This window comes from Ciconia boyciana, chromosome 1, assembly GCF_034638445.1.
Source record: "Ciconia boyciana chromosome 1, ASM3463844v1, whole genome shotgun sequence".
In the NCBI taxonomy this organism is placed as follows: Eukaryota; Metazoa; Chordata; class Aves; order Ciconiiformes; family Ciconiidae; genus Ciconia; species Ciconia boyciana.
In genome coordinates this window covers 23449875-23470984 of record NC_132934.1, presented here as the reverse complement: position 1 = coordinate 23470984, position 21110 = coordinate 23449875, and the positions used below count along the sequence as shown (strand labels likewise).

Below are 21110 nucleotides of genomic sequence, written 5' to 3'. Positions count from 1 at the left end.
AGGAACACGAAGGGAAAATAAAAGCCCTGCTGATGTTTGTGTCTTACCTCCCTGGAGAGCCAGTGTTAGGCAAGTCTCAAAGTCAGGTTCAGCTGAGATGAGATGAATGAGGAGATGAGATGGCTTTGGAGAAAAGGTGGTGGGTTTTGCCAGGTGTTAGGTCTCTCTCCCCTGGGAAGTGCCATGCAGTGATCTTTCTAGTGCATGTCTCGGCATTCGTTGCAAACTGTTTGAGTGGGCATCGCATGCTTTGCCAAAAAGTAACTGAGAAATAACTGTGTGTGAGAAACAGGTTGGGGCATTCAGCTCTCACTGTGTCTATTGACTGGGATATTTTTTTGAGGACAGTTGTCATCTTCGCATTCATGTTGAACAATCTACATGAACACTTTTTTATCACTTTGTTATATACAGTGATGTTAAAGAATATCAGATGGTATTTTATCCTTCCCTAGAGGGACAGACACTGTTTCTCTTCCATTCTTAAATGTTTGATCGTGGGAGGTGCTGACTACTGCCATTGATAATAGCGTGTTCAAGCTCTAGCTAAAGGAGTGCCAAATCATACAATACCCCATCTGTAACGCCAGGCATTCTTTCTGGTAATATATCAGTTGAGCTCTCAGTTCTTCAGTAATTAGTTGTACATCTGTGAGCAACTGTCCATCTGATTTATTATCTGAGCAGCTATTGAAATACAGAACATTGCCCCATTTAGCCTCAGGATTGAAAGTTATGGTGTGCTAAAGTTGTGTTTAAAATGTAATAAAATTGACTATATATAAACAAAATACAAGTTTATGGGACACTAGATTTTAAAGTTCATAAATTTAAGGTGATTGAGCATAGCTTAATGCATGTGAATATATTTTTAATTGCTGCCTTCTTTTATTTAGTAAGAAGATAAAACACTGTCCTGGAAAATAACTTGATTGTAGTGAAGAAGACTTAGTGGAAAAGTGAATGTAAGTATTTCACAGCATGTGTCAATTATGTATGTTTGCAAACCATTGACATTGGTGATATTGTAAATCATGCTAAATTGGCAGCCTAATTTACCAAAAAGACCACTTTTAGTATGGTGAAAATGCTGGATCTGAGCATTGTGTGTATGTGTGTGAGGTATAAAACGTCTGTTATGTGATTTTCAGTATGGGTCTGGAGGCTACACGTACCTAAATGCTTTTAATGGGGCCACATGCTATTAGTTATTTGCATGCTTATGAACTGTTTGCAGGAAAAATGTCAACATGAAGTTGTCACTAAGTGCCCTTAAAAGGGAAAAAAAAAAAGCCACTACCCCTGTATAAATGCCCATGGGGATCCTTAAATTCTGTAATGCGGACATATTTTCCATTTCCAGAGGAATTTAGTCTAACTTGGAATAATGCAGCTAGTATATAGTATTTTTCTGTGTACTTGCCCCAAAGATGTGAGTTTATAGTAGAAGAAGATTGCACTGTGGATTGGCAATTCAATTTAGAGTGAAATACCGCGGCTGCAAGTTCCAGGCTAAGTGCATCATTGCTCACTTGAGGTCACTTTTTCAAACCTGGAGTCAATAGTTCTCTAACAATAAGAGCTTTGGTTCATTTTCTAGACCCTTTTGAAATTGTTACTTTCCTGGTGAATACCCCATTATTTTTCTTAAAGTAATTGCTTTCCCTAGCTGTATTTCATAGTAATGTGAACTCCTTAACTGTGTGCATGCACATGTGTATATGTACGTACATATTTGTGTGCGAAGCAAAGCCGTATCTCTGCAAGTCATACCCCAGGAGGCTTTGAGTGGCTCTGGTGTGCAGGGTAGTGATAGTCATGAACTTCTAGCTGCCACGGATTCATTCCAGTATTTTTTCATATTGCATTTTTCCCATGATCTCACCTTCCTTTTCCCAGAGCCTGCCTGATGAGTTTGGAAGCAGTCAACTAAGCCTTTCCAAATGCCGGATAAAGTACAGAATTCATGACTTAGATGTCAAATAGGACGGGGATCCTGTCTTAAATGTCTAACAAGCTGGAACAGTTTTAATTTTAGCCTTTGGGCTTTTATAAACTTGTCTTCTAAAATTACTAACTGACCAATAGTACTGAAACAGTGAGATACTGCAGGAACATTGTGAAATGCTGTCTGGTTTATATAGAGTTGTCTACTGATACGGCGTTGCTTGAAATGAAGATACTCAGATTTGACAACAATGAACGTAAGCTAAAGATTTACAGACTAGGCTGGGCATTGACTCTCTACATTACTGGTATCTGGCCCAGCTTGAAACCTATATAGGCTTATAAGATATAAAATAAATTCCTTAAAACCTTCCGGTGTGTATTGAACAAAACAAAACAAAATTTGAAGGCATTTACTGGGACCAGTTAGTTTTAGTTGCTTCAGGGTCCTAGAAGTACATCTCCAGTGACCTTGTTCAGGCTGGTGGCACTTCTTAAACAATTCCACGTGTGTGTGATGAGTTTGTACATGTAAAAGTTTTTCTTGAGTTACTTTCACATTATTCTCACCAACTCCATCTTCAACGGTTTCTCCTGGGCAAACTTGGGAAGAGGTACTGTTATCTTCAGTTCCCATTTTTTGTGAAATAAGCAGAATATTTGGGTTTTGTTTGTAGTCTTTTAAGTGCCTGTTCAGCAGGAGAGCACCATTTGAGTATGGGTTAAATTATAAAAGATATCTGCCTAGTTAAAATGTCACTTCATATATATATGTATGTGAAAACAAATAAAAGACATGAAGTAGAGCTGTATTTCAGGGAGCTGTCAATAGTAGACTATTGACAACGTGATTATTAGTTGGTCATGAAACTGGCAGAGAAATAAACACATCCTTGTGGAGAGATGGATACTAGCACTTTATCCTTGATGTAAAAATAAATATGATCTCCAATAGATATTATTTTTCTGATATTTTAATTTTGTGCATGTGTAGACTGAGCTTCTAAATGGAAAACTTCTTCTTGATCTGGCTCTTGCAGCTATCTGACATTAAATTACAGATTTATCCTTCTAAACTTGAATAATTTTCAAAAATTAATTGGCCTCACGTTGGCTGGGATTCTTGCAGTAACACCAAATTAACAAGTTTATGTGGAGAGGAGAAAATACCTTTTCATATCTACTTTTGGTTTTGTATCACAGAAGTGGCTGTGGAGACATTCTCATATAAAAAGTCAGCAGAGCCCAAGAGAAGGAACAAAGCACTTAATGAGAACCAAGAGAAGCATTGGCTTTACCTGCAGTCACTCATAAACTGGAGGCAGAGCCCTGAAACTATGAAATCCAGCACCTCCTCTTACAATCATCCATTTTGATGTGTAGCGCATCCAGAGATATTTGTTAAAAATTTTTGGTTTAGTCAAAATTGAAAATTAAATATGAAACTTGGGTTTCAATACATTATAATGGTTTGGTAGGATAGCTGGTAGGATTTTGGCTTTGGTTACCCATAAAGCCAGAAGGTGGAATAAACTTGCAGAAACTTCCTTTTCCTCATTCTCTTCCAACGAACTTCTGGACTGACCTTTCATAGAGCTGAAAGCCAAAGTTGGGATGCTGGAGGAATCCAGTGAAATGCTGGTTTGCTGTGTTTCTTCACCTGGTGAAGAGGAGAGAGGAGATGGAGAGAGCAAGGGTTTTTTTCCCCCTTAAAAAAGTAGGGAAAGGCTAGGAAAAATGTAAAATGGACTGGAGGGGATGATAAGCTGCTAATTGTATTGCATTATACTGATGAAACATCAAAATAAACTTGAGGCAGTGACTGCAAGGAGAAGGAAGGGGAGTGTGTACCTTAGGGAATCAGGAGCAGGCACCATCAAGTAGAGCACAGGCAGGAAAGTGCACAGGGCAGGGGGGGCAAGAACACCCAGCCCTAATTAGATACCAAAATTAGGTTCTCACTGCACATCTAGTAATCTGAGATCCCTGGAACAAGTTCTTAATGTAGCATTGAGTGTTCACTGTTCTCAACAGTATTTCTTATGTAAAATGTGTGCACTGGCACTGTAAATAGCCTGGTTCAAACAGCCTTGTGAAGGGTGAGGACTGTGTCATGTCACGTGCTGTCACTAAGCTCTGCTTGCTGGTAGGCAGGTTCTTTCTGGAAAGTCTATGGAGATGCTTTTTAGACTTCTAGGATTATATAGTAGTTGCTCAAAAACAGTGCCCATCCCCAAAATGCCCACCTTAGTTTCAGGATCCAGCTGGGTATTGTAAAATTAATGTTTGTTTATAAGAACTTGGTTCCTATATTGTGAATGGTATAAATAATTCTCAGCAGCATTTGGATAGCATGGTAAATAAGGCATAGCACCACACTGGATAATGAGGAGAAAAATAAATATTGAAGAGCTGCTAGTTCATTAAGTAATGTCTATGCTGTGCATGAAATGAGGCAGGGGAACAGGGGAAAAAGTCTCCCATCATAGAGACTATCGTGAAGGATTCGCATAAGGAACTTTAATTCTAGTTTTTTCTAGATATGACAATCAGTCAGACTTGAGTCCCCAGAATCACCTCTGAGACTCATCTTTAGATCCATAGGACTTAAGTCACCGAAACATCAGGTAACATTTGTTCAGTATCTTCTGCATGTTTTGGGCAGTGGGCGAGAACGAGACGTGGGCTTTTCGAAATGTTCTCACAGAATTTCTGCTGTTGTCACCCTGAGGTCCTAAAGGATGTTCGGGGGGGGACTATACAGGGGTTGCATCTATCTTCATGCATGTGCTTTCTGGCATCTCTTCCCATACCTGTGTCCCGTCTTTGTTTCTTTCCCTTCGGCTCTGTCTTCCCTGTGTTGCCTGTCTGACAGTAAGGAAAATAGTGCGGCTCCAGGAGACACGATGTCTGTGCACTACCAGCACAAGTAGCCTGTGACACCAGGTCAGGCTGTAGCCACCAGCAGTAGCAACCACAGGAAAGCCCTGCATAATGATCTCTCTGGAGTGTGCAGAGCAGCTTATTTGGAGACTTATGCTGCTGCTTTCCCATATGCTATCAAGTACAATCTTTTATTTCCCTCTAATCTGGGTTTATAATCACTGGGCCATGTAAAGGCCAAATGTCATGCCTTTGCCGCTAGATCTTTGCGACAAGGGTGCCCATGGTGAAAGTCCTGTCCTTATTATCAAGCACAGAGTGGCTGGGAGAGATCTGGCTCCACAGGCAAGCCTTGGCTCTCCATCCTTCTCTGGCAGCAGCCTACATGAGTGACCCATCTAACAAAAGCATCATGCAGCTTTGGATGTAGTTCATATCACTGGCTACAGATGAAACTGCAGTAGAGTTTTGCCCATATGTTGGCACCTTTCCCTCTATGGAGAAATGAGGCCATGCTTTACTAGTAGATGCAGTACTTGAATATCTCCGTGTTACGAACTTTTCAAACTTCACTTTGAGACCTGTCTTGTAAAAAATACTAGTAGGTTAGTTATAAAAAGGTGGTTTATTGGGGGGTGGAGGTGTCCTTTTCCCTGCATTTAGTAACATTTGACCTAAGTCTACAAGTCTGGCTACAAGACCCACAGAAGAGAAGATTCTTGCAGCAAAACACAGCTTTTTATTTAGGAGTATCCATTCATCTTCCTTGAAACATAGATCCCCATGTCAGTCTGTTTCTCATACTTCTCCGAAATAATCTCCTGGGGAACACATAGAAAAACAAACAGTAGATTATTTACCATTTTAGGAGAGGGATGGAGACAAATTCAACTTCAAAATACTACCTATTTTAAATGCAAAATGATCCTTCCTTAATTAATACTTGACAAAGCATTTTAAAGATCAAAGTGTCAATATTAGCTAATTCTCATGACACACCTGTCAGGTAAGTAAAAATTATACCCATTTATAGCCCTGGAAGCTGAAATACTGTCTAACATCAGCATTTTCGCAGTTGCTACCTAGTTAATTTACTGAAATAACTAGTCTAATTCTCAGAGGTTCGGCATATTCTTAGTTGTCCTAAATTATACTTGGAGCTCGAGAGTATTCACACTTTTGAAACCAAGTGCAAGTATTTTGGTACAGAAACGTGGGTATGGCATCTGAACCTAAGGCATCCACACTTAAGGCTTTTTCCAAACTTAAGCATCCCTAAAAAGTCTAGAGCCGGCACTTGCATGCTGTCACTTCCCAGGCTGGACTCGGGCTCCTGCACTGCCCAGCTCTCATAGCTTAAGGCAAAAGGTTGTTTCTCAGTGGAGCTGCAGAAGGCATGAGGTATAGATGGGCTTGGGAGGGTCAGTCTTTAGAGATTTTTTCTGCAGGAAGGTGTGTGTATAGGAGTGTTTAGAGAGGGAGAGGGTGCTTGAAGTGGGGAGAAAAATGGTGTGTGATGGCAGTTAATTTTTCTACCTCCTGCTGTTGCTTCCATTAGAGATGCAGGTTACCTTGTTATTTCTGTCATGGCTCTTTCTCCTTTTGTTACAGCATCAGCAGAGTGGTATAATTGGGCTGGAGAACAATTTTTTTTTGCTGCCCTGTTGAACAACGACCGAAAAGGAGAGGGGATTTTGAACAAGTGCTGTCTCCCCTTCAGTATGCAGTGCAACTTGTTTCCAAGTGGTGTTTTAGTTGGAGCGGTGGTGGTGTTCAAGTGCCTTGCTTTGTCTGTGCAAACAGTTTTTGTAACCTGTTTGCTCCATTCGGTGTGGCAATGCCCAGCCCTGAATACAGCACAAAACTTAAGGATGGCGTCACTCCATCCCAGTCTGTTCTCCCTCTTGCAGGAGCAGGTGGGAACGGACAAAACCCCAGCCAAAGGCCATCGATGGGTTGGCAGTTAAAGGAGGGAAAAGCCTAGGCTACAAAAAGGAGTCTCAAGGGTCTGAACAGCCTGGAGCAGGCGTGCACAGCTGAATTAGGAGTTGGAATTGTCTGGCTTTCCAATTCAGAGGAGTTGTTTGCTGTCTTGGCCCTGCTCAAGTGAATAAGCGCTACTGCTAATAACAAAGCCCAAAACAGAGGAGGAGTGAAGGATTAAAACCAGAAAATGATGACTCACCCTCCCCTCTCCCCCCTCCCCAGTTTCAGTCCCCACTAAACCATTTTACCTCACCAAAGCCCTGGTGGCTTTTCGTTTATAAATAATCATGCGTTTGAAATGTTAAAATGTGTAGGCAGGGATTAAAAGGATATGTGATGCTACAGCATTAAAACAGTGCAGACCTCTGCAAGGGAATTGTGAAGGAAAATTAAAATGTAGTTATTTTTGGCAAGGGCTGCTGCATCCTGGGGAGATCAAGAGAAAGCAAAAAGCAGTTTACCCAAGCCTGGCGAAAGCAAGTAGAAAAGCTGGATGTAGTAAAATAGGGCTTTGCATCAGTTCTTTGTCCTACTAAAGCCGAATTTGAAGTTTTGGGGTTATCTCAGTTTTGGGGGAATGCAAGGAGGAGATTCACTGAGAAATTTGAAGGTACCAGCCTGAACTGTCCTCCTTTTCCTCCTGTAAAGGTTGGTGAATACAACTGCTTGGTTATCACCCATGTTATAACAGCTTTCTTCCTTCTCCTAATCCACAGTGGGACTAAGAGGTGGATGGACACCTGTAACACTCTCAACTCAGTGTGTCAGCCCACAGGTTTTTACAGAATAAGCAGGTTGTGATGCCCGTTGGGGTATTATTCAGACAGAAGTGAGAATATTGGCACCAAATTTCTTGTTCTGTCTGGCAACGAAAATTGAGAATTGACCCTGCTTAGAAAAATAAATGTATTGCAGACTTAGAGCAAACTCTTGGAAATCAGTTGTTGGCATTGAATGTAGCATTGATTCTGGAGTTTGAATATCGTTTTTAGTGTCATTTTCGGATGCTACATTAGCTTTGTCTCCATATACCTTTGATTCCTGGCCAAAGTGAGCCCTTTCATGGGACTGCCGATGTTGGAGTTGGTGAAATCTGCCTCCTCACCCCCCTTCTTTTTAATTTTAAATGAGTGAATGATACCAGTGTGAACAATCCTAGTGTGAACAGGCACAGGTAAGGGCACTGTTGCACTGCTTTTTTTGCTCATGATCTTGCTGCTGTCTGCTTGTTGGTACAGGGGAAGCCTCTGAATGCTATGCCTGTAGCAACTGTGCAATTACTAATAAACGAACAATTTTAGGAGGCTCCATTCATTTCAGGTCTAATTAATTTTTGACGCACAGCCTACAGAACCTGGGGAGTAGGGCTTTGGGGGGATCTCCTTGGGGGAAGCAGGGCAGTGCCACCCCCCTCACCTCAGCTGCTCCCAGCTCCCTGCACGGGGCTCTCACTCCACGGCTTTCAGACCAGGGCTTCTGCAAAAGCCTATTTGAAGCCGTGATGCTGCTGATCCCCGTGGGTTTGGTGCTGGAACAGCCTGGCTGCAGGGGCGTTACAGGTCTCTTCATAGCTAGCAGTTTGAGGACTTCTGCGCCATTCCTGCCCTGCATCCTCTTGCTTTATGATAGCAACGATGTTGTTTAAGCAATTGTCTTAGGTGAACTGGTATGTCGCTTTGCTAAATGGAAACGGTTTGCATTAACATGTTGATTTGTATGGAATACGCCACCCCCACTGCTCTTAACCTTTGCTGTTACTTTTGTGCTAGCAAACATGAAAAAATGCCCTGTGCTCTCAGGGTGTTACTTTTTTAATGCTGTTTATATGAATCTGTTTATAAGCCCAGCTTGTGTTCTTGTTTTGTTTTTCTCCCTGCTTTAATGCATTTAAATGTATTAGTTGAGAAAAAGCTCAATAATAATCTTTAGTTCAATTAATGTTATATTTAATTAAAGGATTTAACAAAGATAAAAGTAAGAATTAAATACTTTTCTGCTTAATAATTTTTTAAGGCTAAATTCAAGGCAAGCCTCAACCTTATTTGATTCAGTTAATGCACTACATGCAAAAGACATTATATTTAAAAAATAGCTGTTCCTTTGGACAGCTAGACAATAGTCTAGTGTCCTGTTACTGCAGCACTCAATTTGATCAAGCACAATGTCATGAAGTAATGTCAAGAAGTAAAAATATCTAGTTTTAGGTAGGAAATATCTCATTGTCAGTCAGTAAGCCAATGACTTCATAAACAGAAGTCTTCCAGGGACACTCAAAATACAGTCTTGTTTATCCTTGCTGGTTTTCCTTAAAATTGCATCAGTTTAATTTGTGACTAGTTAAATGAATCGTATTAAATTACAGTTCCTGGGAACTTCTGAGTTTGCGAAACATTGCAACTCTTGTGTTTGTACACAGCTAGTATGTTTTTTAAAATGTATCTGGAAGTTTCCAGACAGCTGAAGGGACCTGCCATGGTTTTCTTCAAAGCTAGACCTATGTTTTCAAAAAGCATGTTTTTTAGAGCTTGGTTGGTTTGGTTTATTTTTTAACCTGGAGGAAGAATTATGGTACTGGTTGCACTGATGAGGCAGAAAGTGTGCATTGCTTTGAGAGCTCTGGCTGGTTATTTTTCTTATATAAACACAGAGCTGTGTTCAAGCTTTATTTCTAAAAACAAATGTTTTTTCCCCTCCTGTGGAAAAGATGACTTCACAAATCATGGTACCTGTTATGGGCAATGCTATGGGGATTTTACTCTGACACCCTCTTCTTACCGTCCTTTCTTTAAGTGTTTTCCACCGAGATCCTCTTACTGCATGTCTAAGAAGTCCTGATGACACCGCAGGGGATGCCGGGGGGGACCCTCACTAAGAACAGAAAGCTGCGTCACAGTTTTGACTTTGGCATCCTCAGCATCAGTTCCACATCCGAAATTCTCCACCACAGGCTACTGGCCATTTGGCTCTTCAGGGTATTCATAGAGGGGAAAAAAAGGGTCACAATACCGTTTCCATTGTAACGAGCAGAAACGTACAGTACAGCTGATGTCAGGGGTGGTGGAGCAGATTCCTGAAGTCCTTTAGTACTTCTTATAGCCAGCATCTTTAGAAAGCATGAGCTATATCATTCTGTACAGGAGAAACTGGACTAGTTTGGTCTCTGCTCTGCAGTGGCATTGATTGGCAGTGCTTCATCAGAAGTATCCAGAACTGGAATGACTGTAGGGAGGTCTGCTTGGTCACAAAGCCAAGGAGATCCTGTTCAAAGGCCAGGATGGTGCTAGGAAGGGAAGGTGTGTGTGGTCAGTAACCCAGGGATGAGCTGATTCATTGCATTCCCAGGTTTTTCATACCCTTGGGTGAACTCAAGTCAGGGTGTCCATCCATATGTGAATTCTTCTGATAGCGTTTGTTTATTGCGGTCCAAGCTGCAGGATCTGGATTTTATCTGGTGTATAAATATTTGTGGTGCTACCCTGGGTTTGCTTTGCAGGATGTGTATGCTTCCTTCTTGAGCTGTGCCACATGGGAACATTCTACCTGTTTGCATGATTACAGATGTTGCCTAAAGGGGCTCTATGCAAAGAAGTTATCTCTCCTAAGGGAGGTATATGTGAGCAAAGCTTTTACAGCTGGGGGGCAAGCCATGCTGAGAGAAATTGTTCTTTGAAAATATGTCTTTGAAGTATATATAGGACCAGGAGGAAAAGAACAAGTAAATGACGTAGATGGGGAATGGAAACAAAAAACTAAAGAAAAGAAAATGTTCAAATACATCTATTTTGCACGACTTGAGGAAAATTGAATGTGCTAACATTATTGTAAGCAAATGCTGTACCCTGAAAATAGTAATCTTATACAAAAGCAGGCGTTTATTCTCATGAAAGAAGAGGAAAGAACATCCTCTCCCAGCAAGCCTGTCTGTCTCTTGTCTTTGACAAGGTGAGAGGCAGCGTTTCTTTCTCCAGTTGTAGGAAACCTACTGAAGGTGTTTTACTTAAATTGTGTCAGGACATGTTTATACAGTCACTTTATTGGGTACCAGTTCATGCTGTTGCCGAACAAGGTAGGTTGGTTCTCGCATCTCCCCTAGCTGCTTGTTTCTGCCACTTCCATGGGTGGCACAAGTATGGGTGCAACCAAACCTCAAGCCTAAGCAAGAGCTGAAAGCTAGCCTGGCCAGGAGCTGAAAAATGGGTAGATCCTGCTGGAGCAGCTCCATGAGTGTCTTCTCACCACCTCTTGCATGCCAGTACCAGCCCAAAGCAGAGACTTTCTGTTCAGAGCAAGGGACTAGTGCACTTAGAGGCAACATAGATTCTCTCTAGTGATGAACTAGATAGCAACTGTTCTGCCCAGATGTTAGGCAAAGTATAACATTTAACCAAGATCTTTCTTTGAAATGAATGGCAGGACAGCCTGTGGAGAGAGGGGCAAGCTGCTTGCTGTCAGATTCACTAGATAAAACTGAAACTCTGACCTTGTGGAACAGTAGAGGAAGAAGAAGGTGTCCCAAGTGGGGTATTAGGCATTCTGTGATCTTCCTCATGTGTCTGTTAAGCAGTTGACAGGAGCCTTGCCTGTGACCACAATCACTGAATAACTGGGGAGAGGAAAGGGAAGGGGGGGGGCACATTTGATGTTTTGCAACACATGATTTTGAGGCAAGCATCTCTGCAGTGATGCTTCTTGTCTTGTTCTGCCAACTCCTTTACTGAAGTTGAACTACATTTATTGTCTTTGGCATTAATCTAATACATCTAACGTTCTTGGGCAAGGTAAATATCTGACAGCCCCTGTGTAGTTAATTCGTCCCCATGCTTTAAAGATTTACAGTATCCTTGTAAAATATTGTCATACAAGTAGTGGGTGGTAGAGTGCATGCTGTTACAGTAAGGAAAGTAGAGCCTTTTAAGTAAATTCCCTAAGCAGATGCACATTACAGCATACAACTATGTTTTCTGGAAGTGGTTGGAATTGCACTAGGGTCTCAATTTCCATTCACCAGCCCTGGAAAAGGCATAAGCATCTAAGAGACGCAAATGAGTACAAATTGATCTCATAAGTGCAAATTTTATTAAAATTCGTGTCTGTCAGTGTGTGAGTGATCTTGATAAATTAGATTACCAAATGATTTTGTTCACGACAAGTTTGTTTTCATTATGGGTGAAATATGCAAAATAATATCTAAATAAAGACTAAGTTAAGCTGTTAAATGCTGCTTCCGGGAGTAATCAGACATTTTCTGGCTTGTGCTTTGATTTGAAGGCTGTCTGTCAGCCTTCATCTTTATTTGTGGTAAATAAAACCTCTTCCCTGAAGGGATCAAGGTATGAGTGCATAAGAACCCTAATATTATGCCTGCTGCAATCAGTGATTTTGTAGGGATCTTGTTAAAGTTCAAATTCTGTCCCTACAATTTAGCAGAAATACCAGTATGTGCTAGAAATAAATCAGTCACTGTTAAAGGAGATCAAGAAAGCTTAAAATACATGGAGGCTGCTCAAGGCGGGCGTCAGCACCCTTTGGGAGAGAAGGAGCTAAAGATAAAATTATAAATACCAAAGACTGTAGTTGGGTCTCTCCCTCAGCCCTTCCTCCAGCCAGCAGTTGTTGATCCTGTGCTAGTTTGAAAACCAGGGAGGTGACAGTCTGGGGAAGCACAGAGAATTCACTCGATGAGTGGATAGCAAAAAAGAGACTAACTGAGGGACCCAAGTGAGGAGAGGCACATGTATTGAGTAAACTCTTGTGCATCATACAAATGGATACTCGGGCAATTTAGTCCGCACGACCCTTTCTATATCCATTGTCAAAGGGACTGTGAGAATGTGAATATGCTGAAGAAACCAAACGTCCATGAACATCCTCTCAGCAGGTGACCTTCCACGGTGATAAGCGTCAGGCACTAGTCCAAAGGCAGCAGGTAAAGTGCTGCCCGCGGTCATAAGCAAGAGACTGCACACAAAATTTTGTGAGCGGGGACAGAGCAAGGCTCTGAAGTGGTTAGTGCTGTACCAACCCAGAAAGGTTTGATGGAAGTTAAAGCAGATCTGACCAAAAAGCTCCATGCTCATTTGGGAGGAGGCAACTTTTCATAACATGATTAAGTATTTATGTGAAGATCTAATAGATGATGACATGGAGAGGACTAACAAAGTCTGTTGTAACAGTAATAAGAAGCCCAGGTAGGAACAAAAAGAATATAATGTATTTTAGGAAAATAAACTACTATACGCAAGTGGCTGAGCATCAAGCTATGTGGGATTAGCTGATCTCAGAGCTCTTTTAGGCACGAAAGGGCCTGGCAGTGTCTGATAATAAGCTCTGACTGAAACATGCTGCCTAATGGCAAAACATTGATTGACTCTCATTTAGTATTATTTCTGGACTGTGGCATATCTGACATGGCCCAGATTTTGGTGTCTCTTCTTGCTGGTTTATTTCTGTGTGTATGGCCACTATAACAGCACTTTTGTAGGCTAGGAGTGAAAGCACCATACAACAGGTTTCTCAACTATATATTGAGATTGTACATCACTTGACAGAGTGTTGCTTTCACGTTCGCACAAATGTAATTCCCTTTTGTTGAGAATGCAGTAAGAGAGTATAACTGCCGTAAGGACCAACAGATGATGTAAAGTATTTGGTGAAAATTTAAATTGCTCAGATACTTAAGAATTGTTGTATTAACTGTTTTCATGGAATAATGAAATGTAATGTTCTAAAAAGTAAATGTCAGATTTTGGTTATCTAGTGATCTGTCGCAGCTCTACAGTGTTACGTTATTAAAGGCATCGCTATCTTTTTATCTGCTTAGTTATCCCTTGTCCTCTGTCCTTACTGCACAAATCAGGATTTTTGCAGTACAGAGGCTGAGGATTTACCCTGTACCAAATAGTGATCCACGAGCTGAGACAGGGTTAGAAATTATTGGTTTTATTCCATAGACCATCCTGGTTTAGAGTTGGAACTGTGAAGACTGCACTTCTTTCCTACAAACTACTCAGTTCTAAAAAGAACTATTTTCTGAAAGCTTCTGTATGAAAGTGTGTATGTATGCTTATTACACATAATTTCCCTGTTGCTTTTGCTTGGGTGTCATTTCTTTGTCCTGCTTTGGTTCCCTCTGAATTTTGAGCTGAGCTCTCAGGGGATGAGCGTGCTGGAGATCACCATGGCAACACTCCGAAAAATGCACACTGCAGGCACCAGTCTTCACCGCCATTATCCCTGCAAGAGCTCTGATGATCTGTGGACTTGCAAACTTATTCGGGAGCTGCGAGAGGGATGGAGTCAGTGGCTGAGAGCTAGGGGTACCGTGTCTACTAAAAACGTTTCCTATGTAAATTGAGGAACTCTGAGTATTGTTCATTGATGTACAGCACTAGCATCCAGCATTTTCATAGCTTACCACTGAGACTTCCCTTAGCAGACTGTAAACCCTCTTTTTTAATTCCATATAATTCTAATATTAGTGTCTTATGTCTTAGCTCTCCCTATTTTCACTCAAGACTACTGTGGGAGCCATTGCAAAGGCAAAGATTGTTATCCTGGTAAAAGCTTAAAGGTGGTTGATGATAAAACATGTCATAAAGATTATGATGCAGAGTTTAAAAGAGGTTAGTGCTTGTATCCCTGCTATTCCCAAATCCTTTTTCAGGAGAAAAAGAAAACATTCAAGGAAGAGTTATTTTATAGAAGAGTATTTCACGGCAGTGGTTGGGAGAGAATGGGTTCTCTCCAGCAGCAGGAAATAACAGAAACTGGGTAAAAGTATATTGCCTTCTGAGAGAAGAATTAGGGGCTCTAGGCTGTGTTCTGACAGGGGAAGTGTGACACTGGAGTTTTGTTTTATATTACTGAAATAAGAAGTACAGCCTATCCCAGTACGTGGAGGGGGTTTTTGGTGGGTTTTCTTTCTATTTCCCTTTTTCTTTTTTTAAAGTACCATCTCAGCCCACCAGCTGTAAGGCTAGACCACCAGAAGGACGTGGGCTTGTGATGCTCAGAGCAGTGACTAATTTAAGTGTGATCAGCAGCCTTGATTAAGGTACCTCCTCTTCCAGTTATTGCATGGGGAGTGCTAAGCCCATGAAAGCACAATTCGTGAACAAGGAGGATACGGAGCAGTAATGCCCAAAATAGTTAACAAGGAATGCTTAGGAGAAAAATGTATTTGAAACCTTCCTTTCTAGGGGTTTTCCCAGTCTCATTTGTGGATACATGGAGGTCAATACCCATGTTAAACTTAGTTTCACAGCCCAGACCCTTGCACAGTCAGGTCTCCAGTGCTGTTCTTTAGCAGAAAATGGAACAAGGCTCACTCTCTCTTCTTTTGAAATGCACTGTCCTAGGAACACAATGTGGACACTGGTGCCCTTTCCTTTACATCCATTCTGAAGAAGCGTAGGATCTGGGTCCATTGCATTCCTCAGCCTGAGAAAGGGGGGGGGGCCTGAGGCATCAAAACCAACCCCCCTTCTTCCCATTGGGATAACTAAGAGGAGGCTATGGTGGGTGTGCCCACTCCTCCCTTTCCTCGCCCTTTCTAACTTGGCAGAAAAAAGAATTGGAAGCTCCTGGCCTGTGGAGGGAGTGTGCAGAGGGAGCAGGACATGGGCACCCACCTGCCCTGGGTGGGGAGGAGCAGCAGGGGGAAGAGGGGAGCTCAGATTCCCACTCTGAAAATGGATTGCACATTTTGCATTCATCACTGGGTAAAATGCACAAGCTGGTCCTGCACCAGGGAGCCCAGGTCACCCATGCAACTCAGTGCCCTGGAAGTCAGGTTTCCCTCAGTCTGTTTGTATAAATGTGAAGCATTTCTTGTGCAGCCCTGGATCAAGGAGCCTCACTCTGGGCAAAGGCGTCTGGTAGCAAAGCATCAGAGCGATGGGTGCGGATGCACTCAACAGCCTGAAATGAGATTTCCCAATTCCTAAAAAAGGCGTTCTCGCTACGGAGCTACTGTACAAACACCGCAGCATTATCCGCATGCTCCCATCCTCCGCTCCCTCCAGCCGAGGGCATGCATTTCTTCTTGAATGTAGGTGACTCTGGTATCTAAGTGCAGAGATCCCCACTGCTGTGTTTAAGTGCTCGAAATCCTGGATTGAGCTTCTACTGGAGATAAGTATAATAATGTTTAGTCTGAGGTTCCCAGACAGGCTTGAGCATGAGAAAAGAGCAGAGCCCCTGAGTACTGACAAGGTGAAGGTAGTTCAATTTCTGTAGAATCCAGAATTCTGGGGAATGTGGGGGAAAAAAATTAGAAAACTAATGGTATACATGGGCCAGAAGTTATGAGAACAACACTCTGGTATGACAAATAAACCTTAGGAATGCTACTTTCATTTTTTTGTTGTTATAGGACTAAGAATGGCTTATCTCAACATGTAACCATTAACATGGAATAAATTGGCCAATTTCCTTCTAAGGCAAATTAATTAAATAAACTCACACATGCCTCTTTGAAAGAAGCAGAAAAATTATAAGCAATGCCACATATTTTAACTCATTTATAGAGAGTAGAACTTCAGCAGATCAAGAGGTGTTGAAACATTCCTGTAAATGCTGGCCAAAGGGTCTGGCACTCTTCGGTGCTGATTCACTGAAGAGAAACAAAGTTCATGGGTTATTTTAATTTCCTGTTTGTCTATTTAAAGTTCATATTTTAAAAACAGGACTGAAAAAGCATATTTGTGCATTTTGGAAGAATCTCATTCCCAAGATTTCATCGAGATAAGACTTTTTAAAATTTAGTGTTAAAAAAAAATAGTTATTGTTGATGATGTGGTTCTAGGCAACCCCTGAACTCCAAATGCAGTTGATAGGGATGCCATAAGTCAAAAAAATGTTGTACCTGAGCCCTATTTTTTAACTGTAACTCTAAGAGAAAAATGTGGAGGTTATGTGGGTCACCATGCTGCCAGAATGCATAATGTAAACAGGATAAAACAACTGGGAGCTCATGGAATCTCAGCATGAACAAAGTTTTAAGAAGTGCTGACTTCCTACTACAACTTCTAGCATCAGCATTAATCGAATCCAGTGTATTTATCTTCCTTTGCCATTCTCACTAAAATTAGATTGTTTACATTTTTGAGCAAGCTAACGGCACAGTTACTTACTGCTCACCTCTACTAGGCAGAAACAACCTAGTAGAGAACCAACCTGCTCCTTTCACCTCTAAAACACAATTACTAGAATAACGGTGAAACAACTGATGCTTTATAGAAAAGTTTCTCCTAGATGAGAAAGTTGAAAGGTTTTGCTCAAAGAGGCTTCTGATTCCTTTCCTGTGCCAAGATGTATAGCTCTCTTGAGGTATGCAATACTCAATTCTGCCAGTTCCTGAGGGCTCTGCAGAGAAAGGAGGCCAAAAAGATCTTCAGAAGCTTTCCCAGAAAACCAGCTTTAGGTGCTGACCAGGATTAATACCCAGTATTGTTTGTTACAAGTCTGCTTGTTCCTAAAAATGTAAATGTCTTATCCTTGAGGTTCTTGCACTAACTCATTATTTGAACGTGTCTCGACTTTGATGTGGAAAAGCAATTTCTGCCTATATAAGACGTTATTTGGAAAAATACATTTTGCTGCTCATATAGCAAAAGAATTATTCGATTCAGCCCTGTTTCCCTACCTCAGCCCTGTTCTTTCTAATGACACTTTCACCTAGCAAATCCAGGCCTTGAAGAGAATAATGCAGTAGGTAACACTTTTAATCAGTATAGGAAATATGAATAGCAGGGAATGAATTTCCAACTGGGCAAACAAGAAAAAAAAAAGAAAAATGTGAAAGCTGTTTTTTCATTTCTTTGTCCTTAGATTGGTCTTACCCATGGGGCTTTTACGGTGCCACAGTTGCATACTTATCAATAATTGTTTCCTAATTCTGCTCTGTTTCTGCACTGAAGTAGTATAAAATGCTGAGCTCCACGCAGCCAGTCAATTTTCAAGATCCCATGTGGACAACAGAAACCAGTGTGCTGTTAGTAATCTGTTAAAAGGATAATTTTCCCCTTGTATCAGTGTTTAATTGGATGGAATCTCAAATCTTAATAGTACCTACATCACTTAAATACCGTTCTTATCGAGGTGTGACAATGGATGGGGAAGGGCTGCTTGTTTGAACAGGAAGCTTCTGTCTAATTAGTCTAACCCATCCCTGAGTGGGGAAAAAAAGTAGTTTACCAAAATCATTTCAAAAGTCAGAACTGGATAGGATATTTGCTTGTGGCAGCTGTTCGCTTATACTGGGGTGTTATTAAATAACATGTAAACTGAACATGTGTTTGGGGAAGGCTCGCACCCACAGGTGTTCAAGCAGGGTTGAGGGATGTACTGTAAGCACAGGGTCAGCAGGTGGTTTTTTGAATGGCCACGGATGGGAAAGACAGGTGGAGTATCTGCACTGTGGTCAGGGATGTTATTAGAAATGAGGAAGCATCATTCAAAATGTACCCCAGCTTAAGTACTGCATCCAGCTCTGGGGCCCACACTACAAGAAGGACATGGCCCTGTTAGAGCAGGTCCAGAGGAGGGCCACAAAAATGGTCAAAGGGATGGAACACCTCTCTTATGGAGAGAGGCTGAGAGAGTTGGGGTTGTTCAGCCTGGAGAAGAGAAGGCTCTGGGGAGACCTTATTGCGGCCTTTCAATATATACAGGGGGTTTATACGAAAGATGGAGAAAGACTTTTTACCAAGGCCTGTATTGACAGGACAAGGGACAATAGTTTTAAACAGAAGAGGGTAGGTTTGGACTGGATATAAGGAAGAAATTTTTTATGATGAGAGTGGTGAGACATTGGAACAAGTTGCCCAGAGAAATTGTGGCTGCTCCATTATTGGAAGTGTTCAAGGTCAGGTTAGATGGCTGAGCAACCTGGTCTAGTGAAAGATGTCCCTGCCCATGTCAGGGGGGTTGGACTAGATGATGTTTGAAGGTCCCTTCCAACCCAGACCATTCTGTGATTCTATAAAGCTGATTCTATCTGAAGTCCTGTCCAAATAAAGAAAATTAGAAGAGATTTTTAACTCCAGCAGGTTGAATATAAAAGTTTCAGTGCAATTAGGCGGACTGAAAAAGACTTTTGAAGAGTGACTTACCGGAGTAGGCTAAACTAATACTCAGACCTCCTTCAGACATGCCAGGAACAAAAAGCTCAGTGTAGGGCCAACTGGTGGCTGGGATCTGAAAGGACGCTCAGAGAGGATGGGGCCCTTACAAATATTTCATTCATTCTTGCTACATCCTGTTCCCTCTGGAAGAGGTCAGGGATTTTTTGCGGTGAAGTCCTTTGGGTGGGTGGGACGGGGGAGCACTGCCACAGGCTCGCTTGAGAACCTGCCTGAGTGGGAAATGACCATGCAATAGATCTCATGTTTATACAGAAAAAAGATGAGTTTAAATACACAAAAAAGAAATGTCTTTGAGTATCCAGCTCCACACAGAAGAGCTAATACCTTTTTCTTCTCTCTGCTGTCACTGGGCTCTGGCATCAAGGCTTTACCATGCAGAAACATAGTTTTTCTACTAGTTGTCATGGAGCCATTAGGAAGTGACTTATTTCTAAGTTATCTCTCGCTATTATTCACCGTCCTCTTTCTTCCTACTGTGTCTTCCATTAAAAAGAAAAGCCCCTGGCAAATAAGTCAGGGATAGTGAAAAACAATTGAAATCCTTCCATAAGAAATGGGATTTGGCAATTCCCCAGGACGAGAGGAAAAAAAATTATGTGAAAGTAGCAGCACAGTCCTGATTCCTTATTTACCTATTCTTGGTTCAAATACATAGGGTCCAATTAAGGTATAGGAGATTAGGGCTAAAAAGGGGCGGGTTAGAAAGCCATTTATTTCCAAACATCTTTTTGAAAGAAGCAGTCTTGCCCAAGACCTCACGACTGTTGCCCACTGTGGTATGAAGGGAGTGCCATACGCTTGGATGTTTCATCACTGGATGCAGTACAGTGCAAAGCTCTTGAAAGCTTCCAGTCATTAAACTTTGCTAAACAACATAAAGCTTTTTTCAAAGAATGGTACTCCTGCTTCAGTGAGCTGGCCACCATCCAGCCCTAATTACCTTCTGCCTATCTAAATTGCTCTGTTTATTTAATTGGACAAGGTCATATGTCAAAAGATGTTGTTGGGTAGGGTTGGTGATGCTAGGACAATAGGTGCTGTGTCACCCGACTCATTCAGGGCTGGGTGAAGCAATTCCTATGTGCAGATCTTAGGGATTTTGTGCAAATCACTCTGAAGCTTGCAAAGGACTTCATAAATCAAATAGCAGTTCCAGTAAGTTTAAACAAAGCGTTATTAATAAAAGTGTTGATCCCTGTCAAGCTACCTAGACCACTGTAGGAGCTGTATATGAATATTGTTATAGTACTCCAGAATGTATAAAAGAGAGAGGCCTGGCTTGTACGAGAAATGAAGAAGTTTCTCCATATGCATCTACCACAGGTTTATGGCCATCCCATACTGATGCAGTGCTGGAGGGGATCAGGACCATTGATTAGTCTAGACAAAAGGTGGTTGTCTCTTCCAAGTAGATTTTTTTTTTTTCCTGTCACACTGCTGCTTAAATGCTAATACAAACCTTCATAAAACATTACGTTTGTGATCTCAGTAAGATACCGGTCCACTTCCTTGAGCTCTGTATCCGTGCTTGCTGTGCGGGAGGGACCAGGGGATGCGACTGTCAGATTGAGACCCTGGTGTTTCAGGTGCCTGGTACAGTGAAATCAGCCGTCCAACACAAAGTATGGCAGACTGCTTTGTCAGCGGTTCTTAAAACTTATTCTCAGGATTTGACCTAGACTGGAAGGATATGAAAAAGACATTGCAAGTTGAGGAAATTTTTCAAATAAGCAAACAATGGTCCTGCTGAGCAGAGCTATTTTTGAGGGGGGAGGTTTGTTTAATCACCTAATGGAGCTGCTGCATTTTTTCCAGATGTACTCAGATCGAGCAGAGGCCTCCAAAATCAGTGGTGTAGTTGTCTTGGATTTTTTTTCTTTGGTATATGGAGGCAAGGATCCGGCCCCCTCCCCTAGCTCTTCCTGTGGCAGTGAGCATGCTTTACATACTGGTGAGACTGAGCAAGGTCACCTTGTTTTGCTCTTTGAATTATAACCTCCTCAGTTTGAACTTTGCAGTGCTTTAATACTAAACCACTGCCTCTCCTGCTGAAGGCACTGTGCAGTGGGAGTAGAGACAGTTTAAATCCATTGCCAGAGAGTGAGAGAGACTTCATTAATGTCTGGAGTATTTGAATCCCACCAGTGT

General features: G+C 41.7%; 1 protein-coding gene across 7 annotated transcripts in view; it reads left to right on the top strand.

Moving 5' to 3' along the window:
- PLXNB2 (plexin B2) overlaps nt 1-21110 on the top strand; it is a 263445-nt gene that overhangs the window by 143690 nt on the left and 98645 nt on the right. For 5 of the 7 annotated variants that reach the window (XM_072860778.1, XM_072860797.1, XM_072860806.1 and 2 more), the window contains exon 4: nt 897-965. In XM_072860778.1, coding sequence (XP_072716879.1) covers nt 964-965 — 2 coding nt within the window. In that variant the 5' untranslated portion in view covers nt 897-963. Of the gene's footprint in view, nt 1-896; nt 966-4477; nt 4575-21110 lie in introns of all 7 variants that reach the window. The other 2 variants (XM_072860825.1, XM_072860814.1) reach the window with 2 other exon arrangements.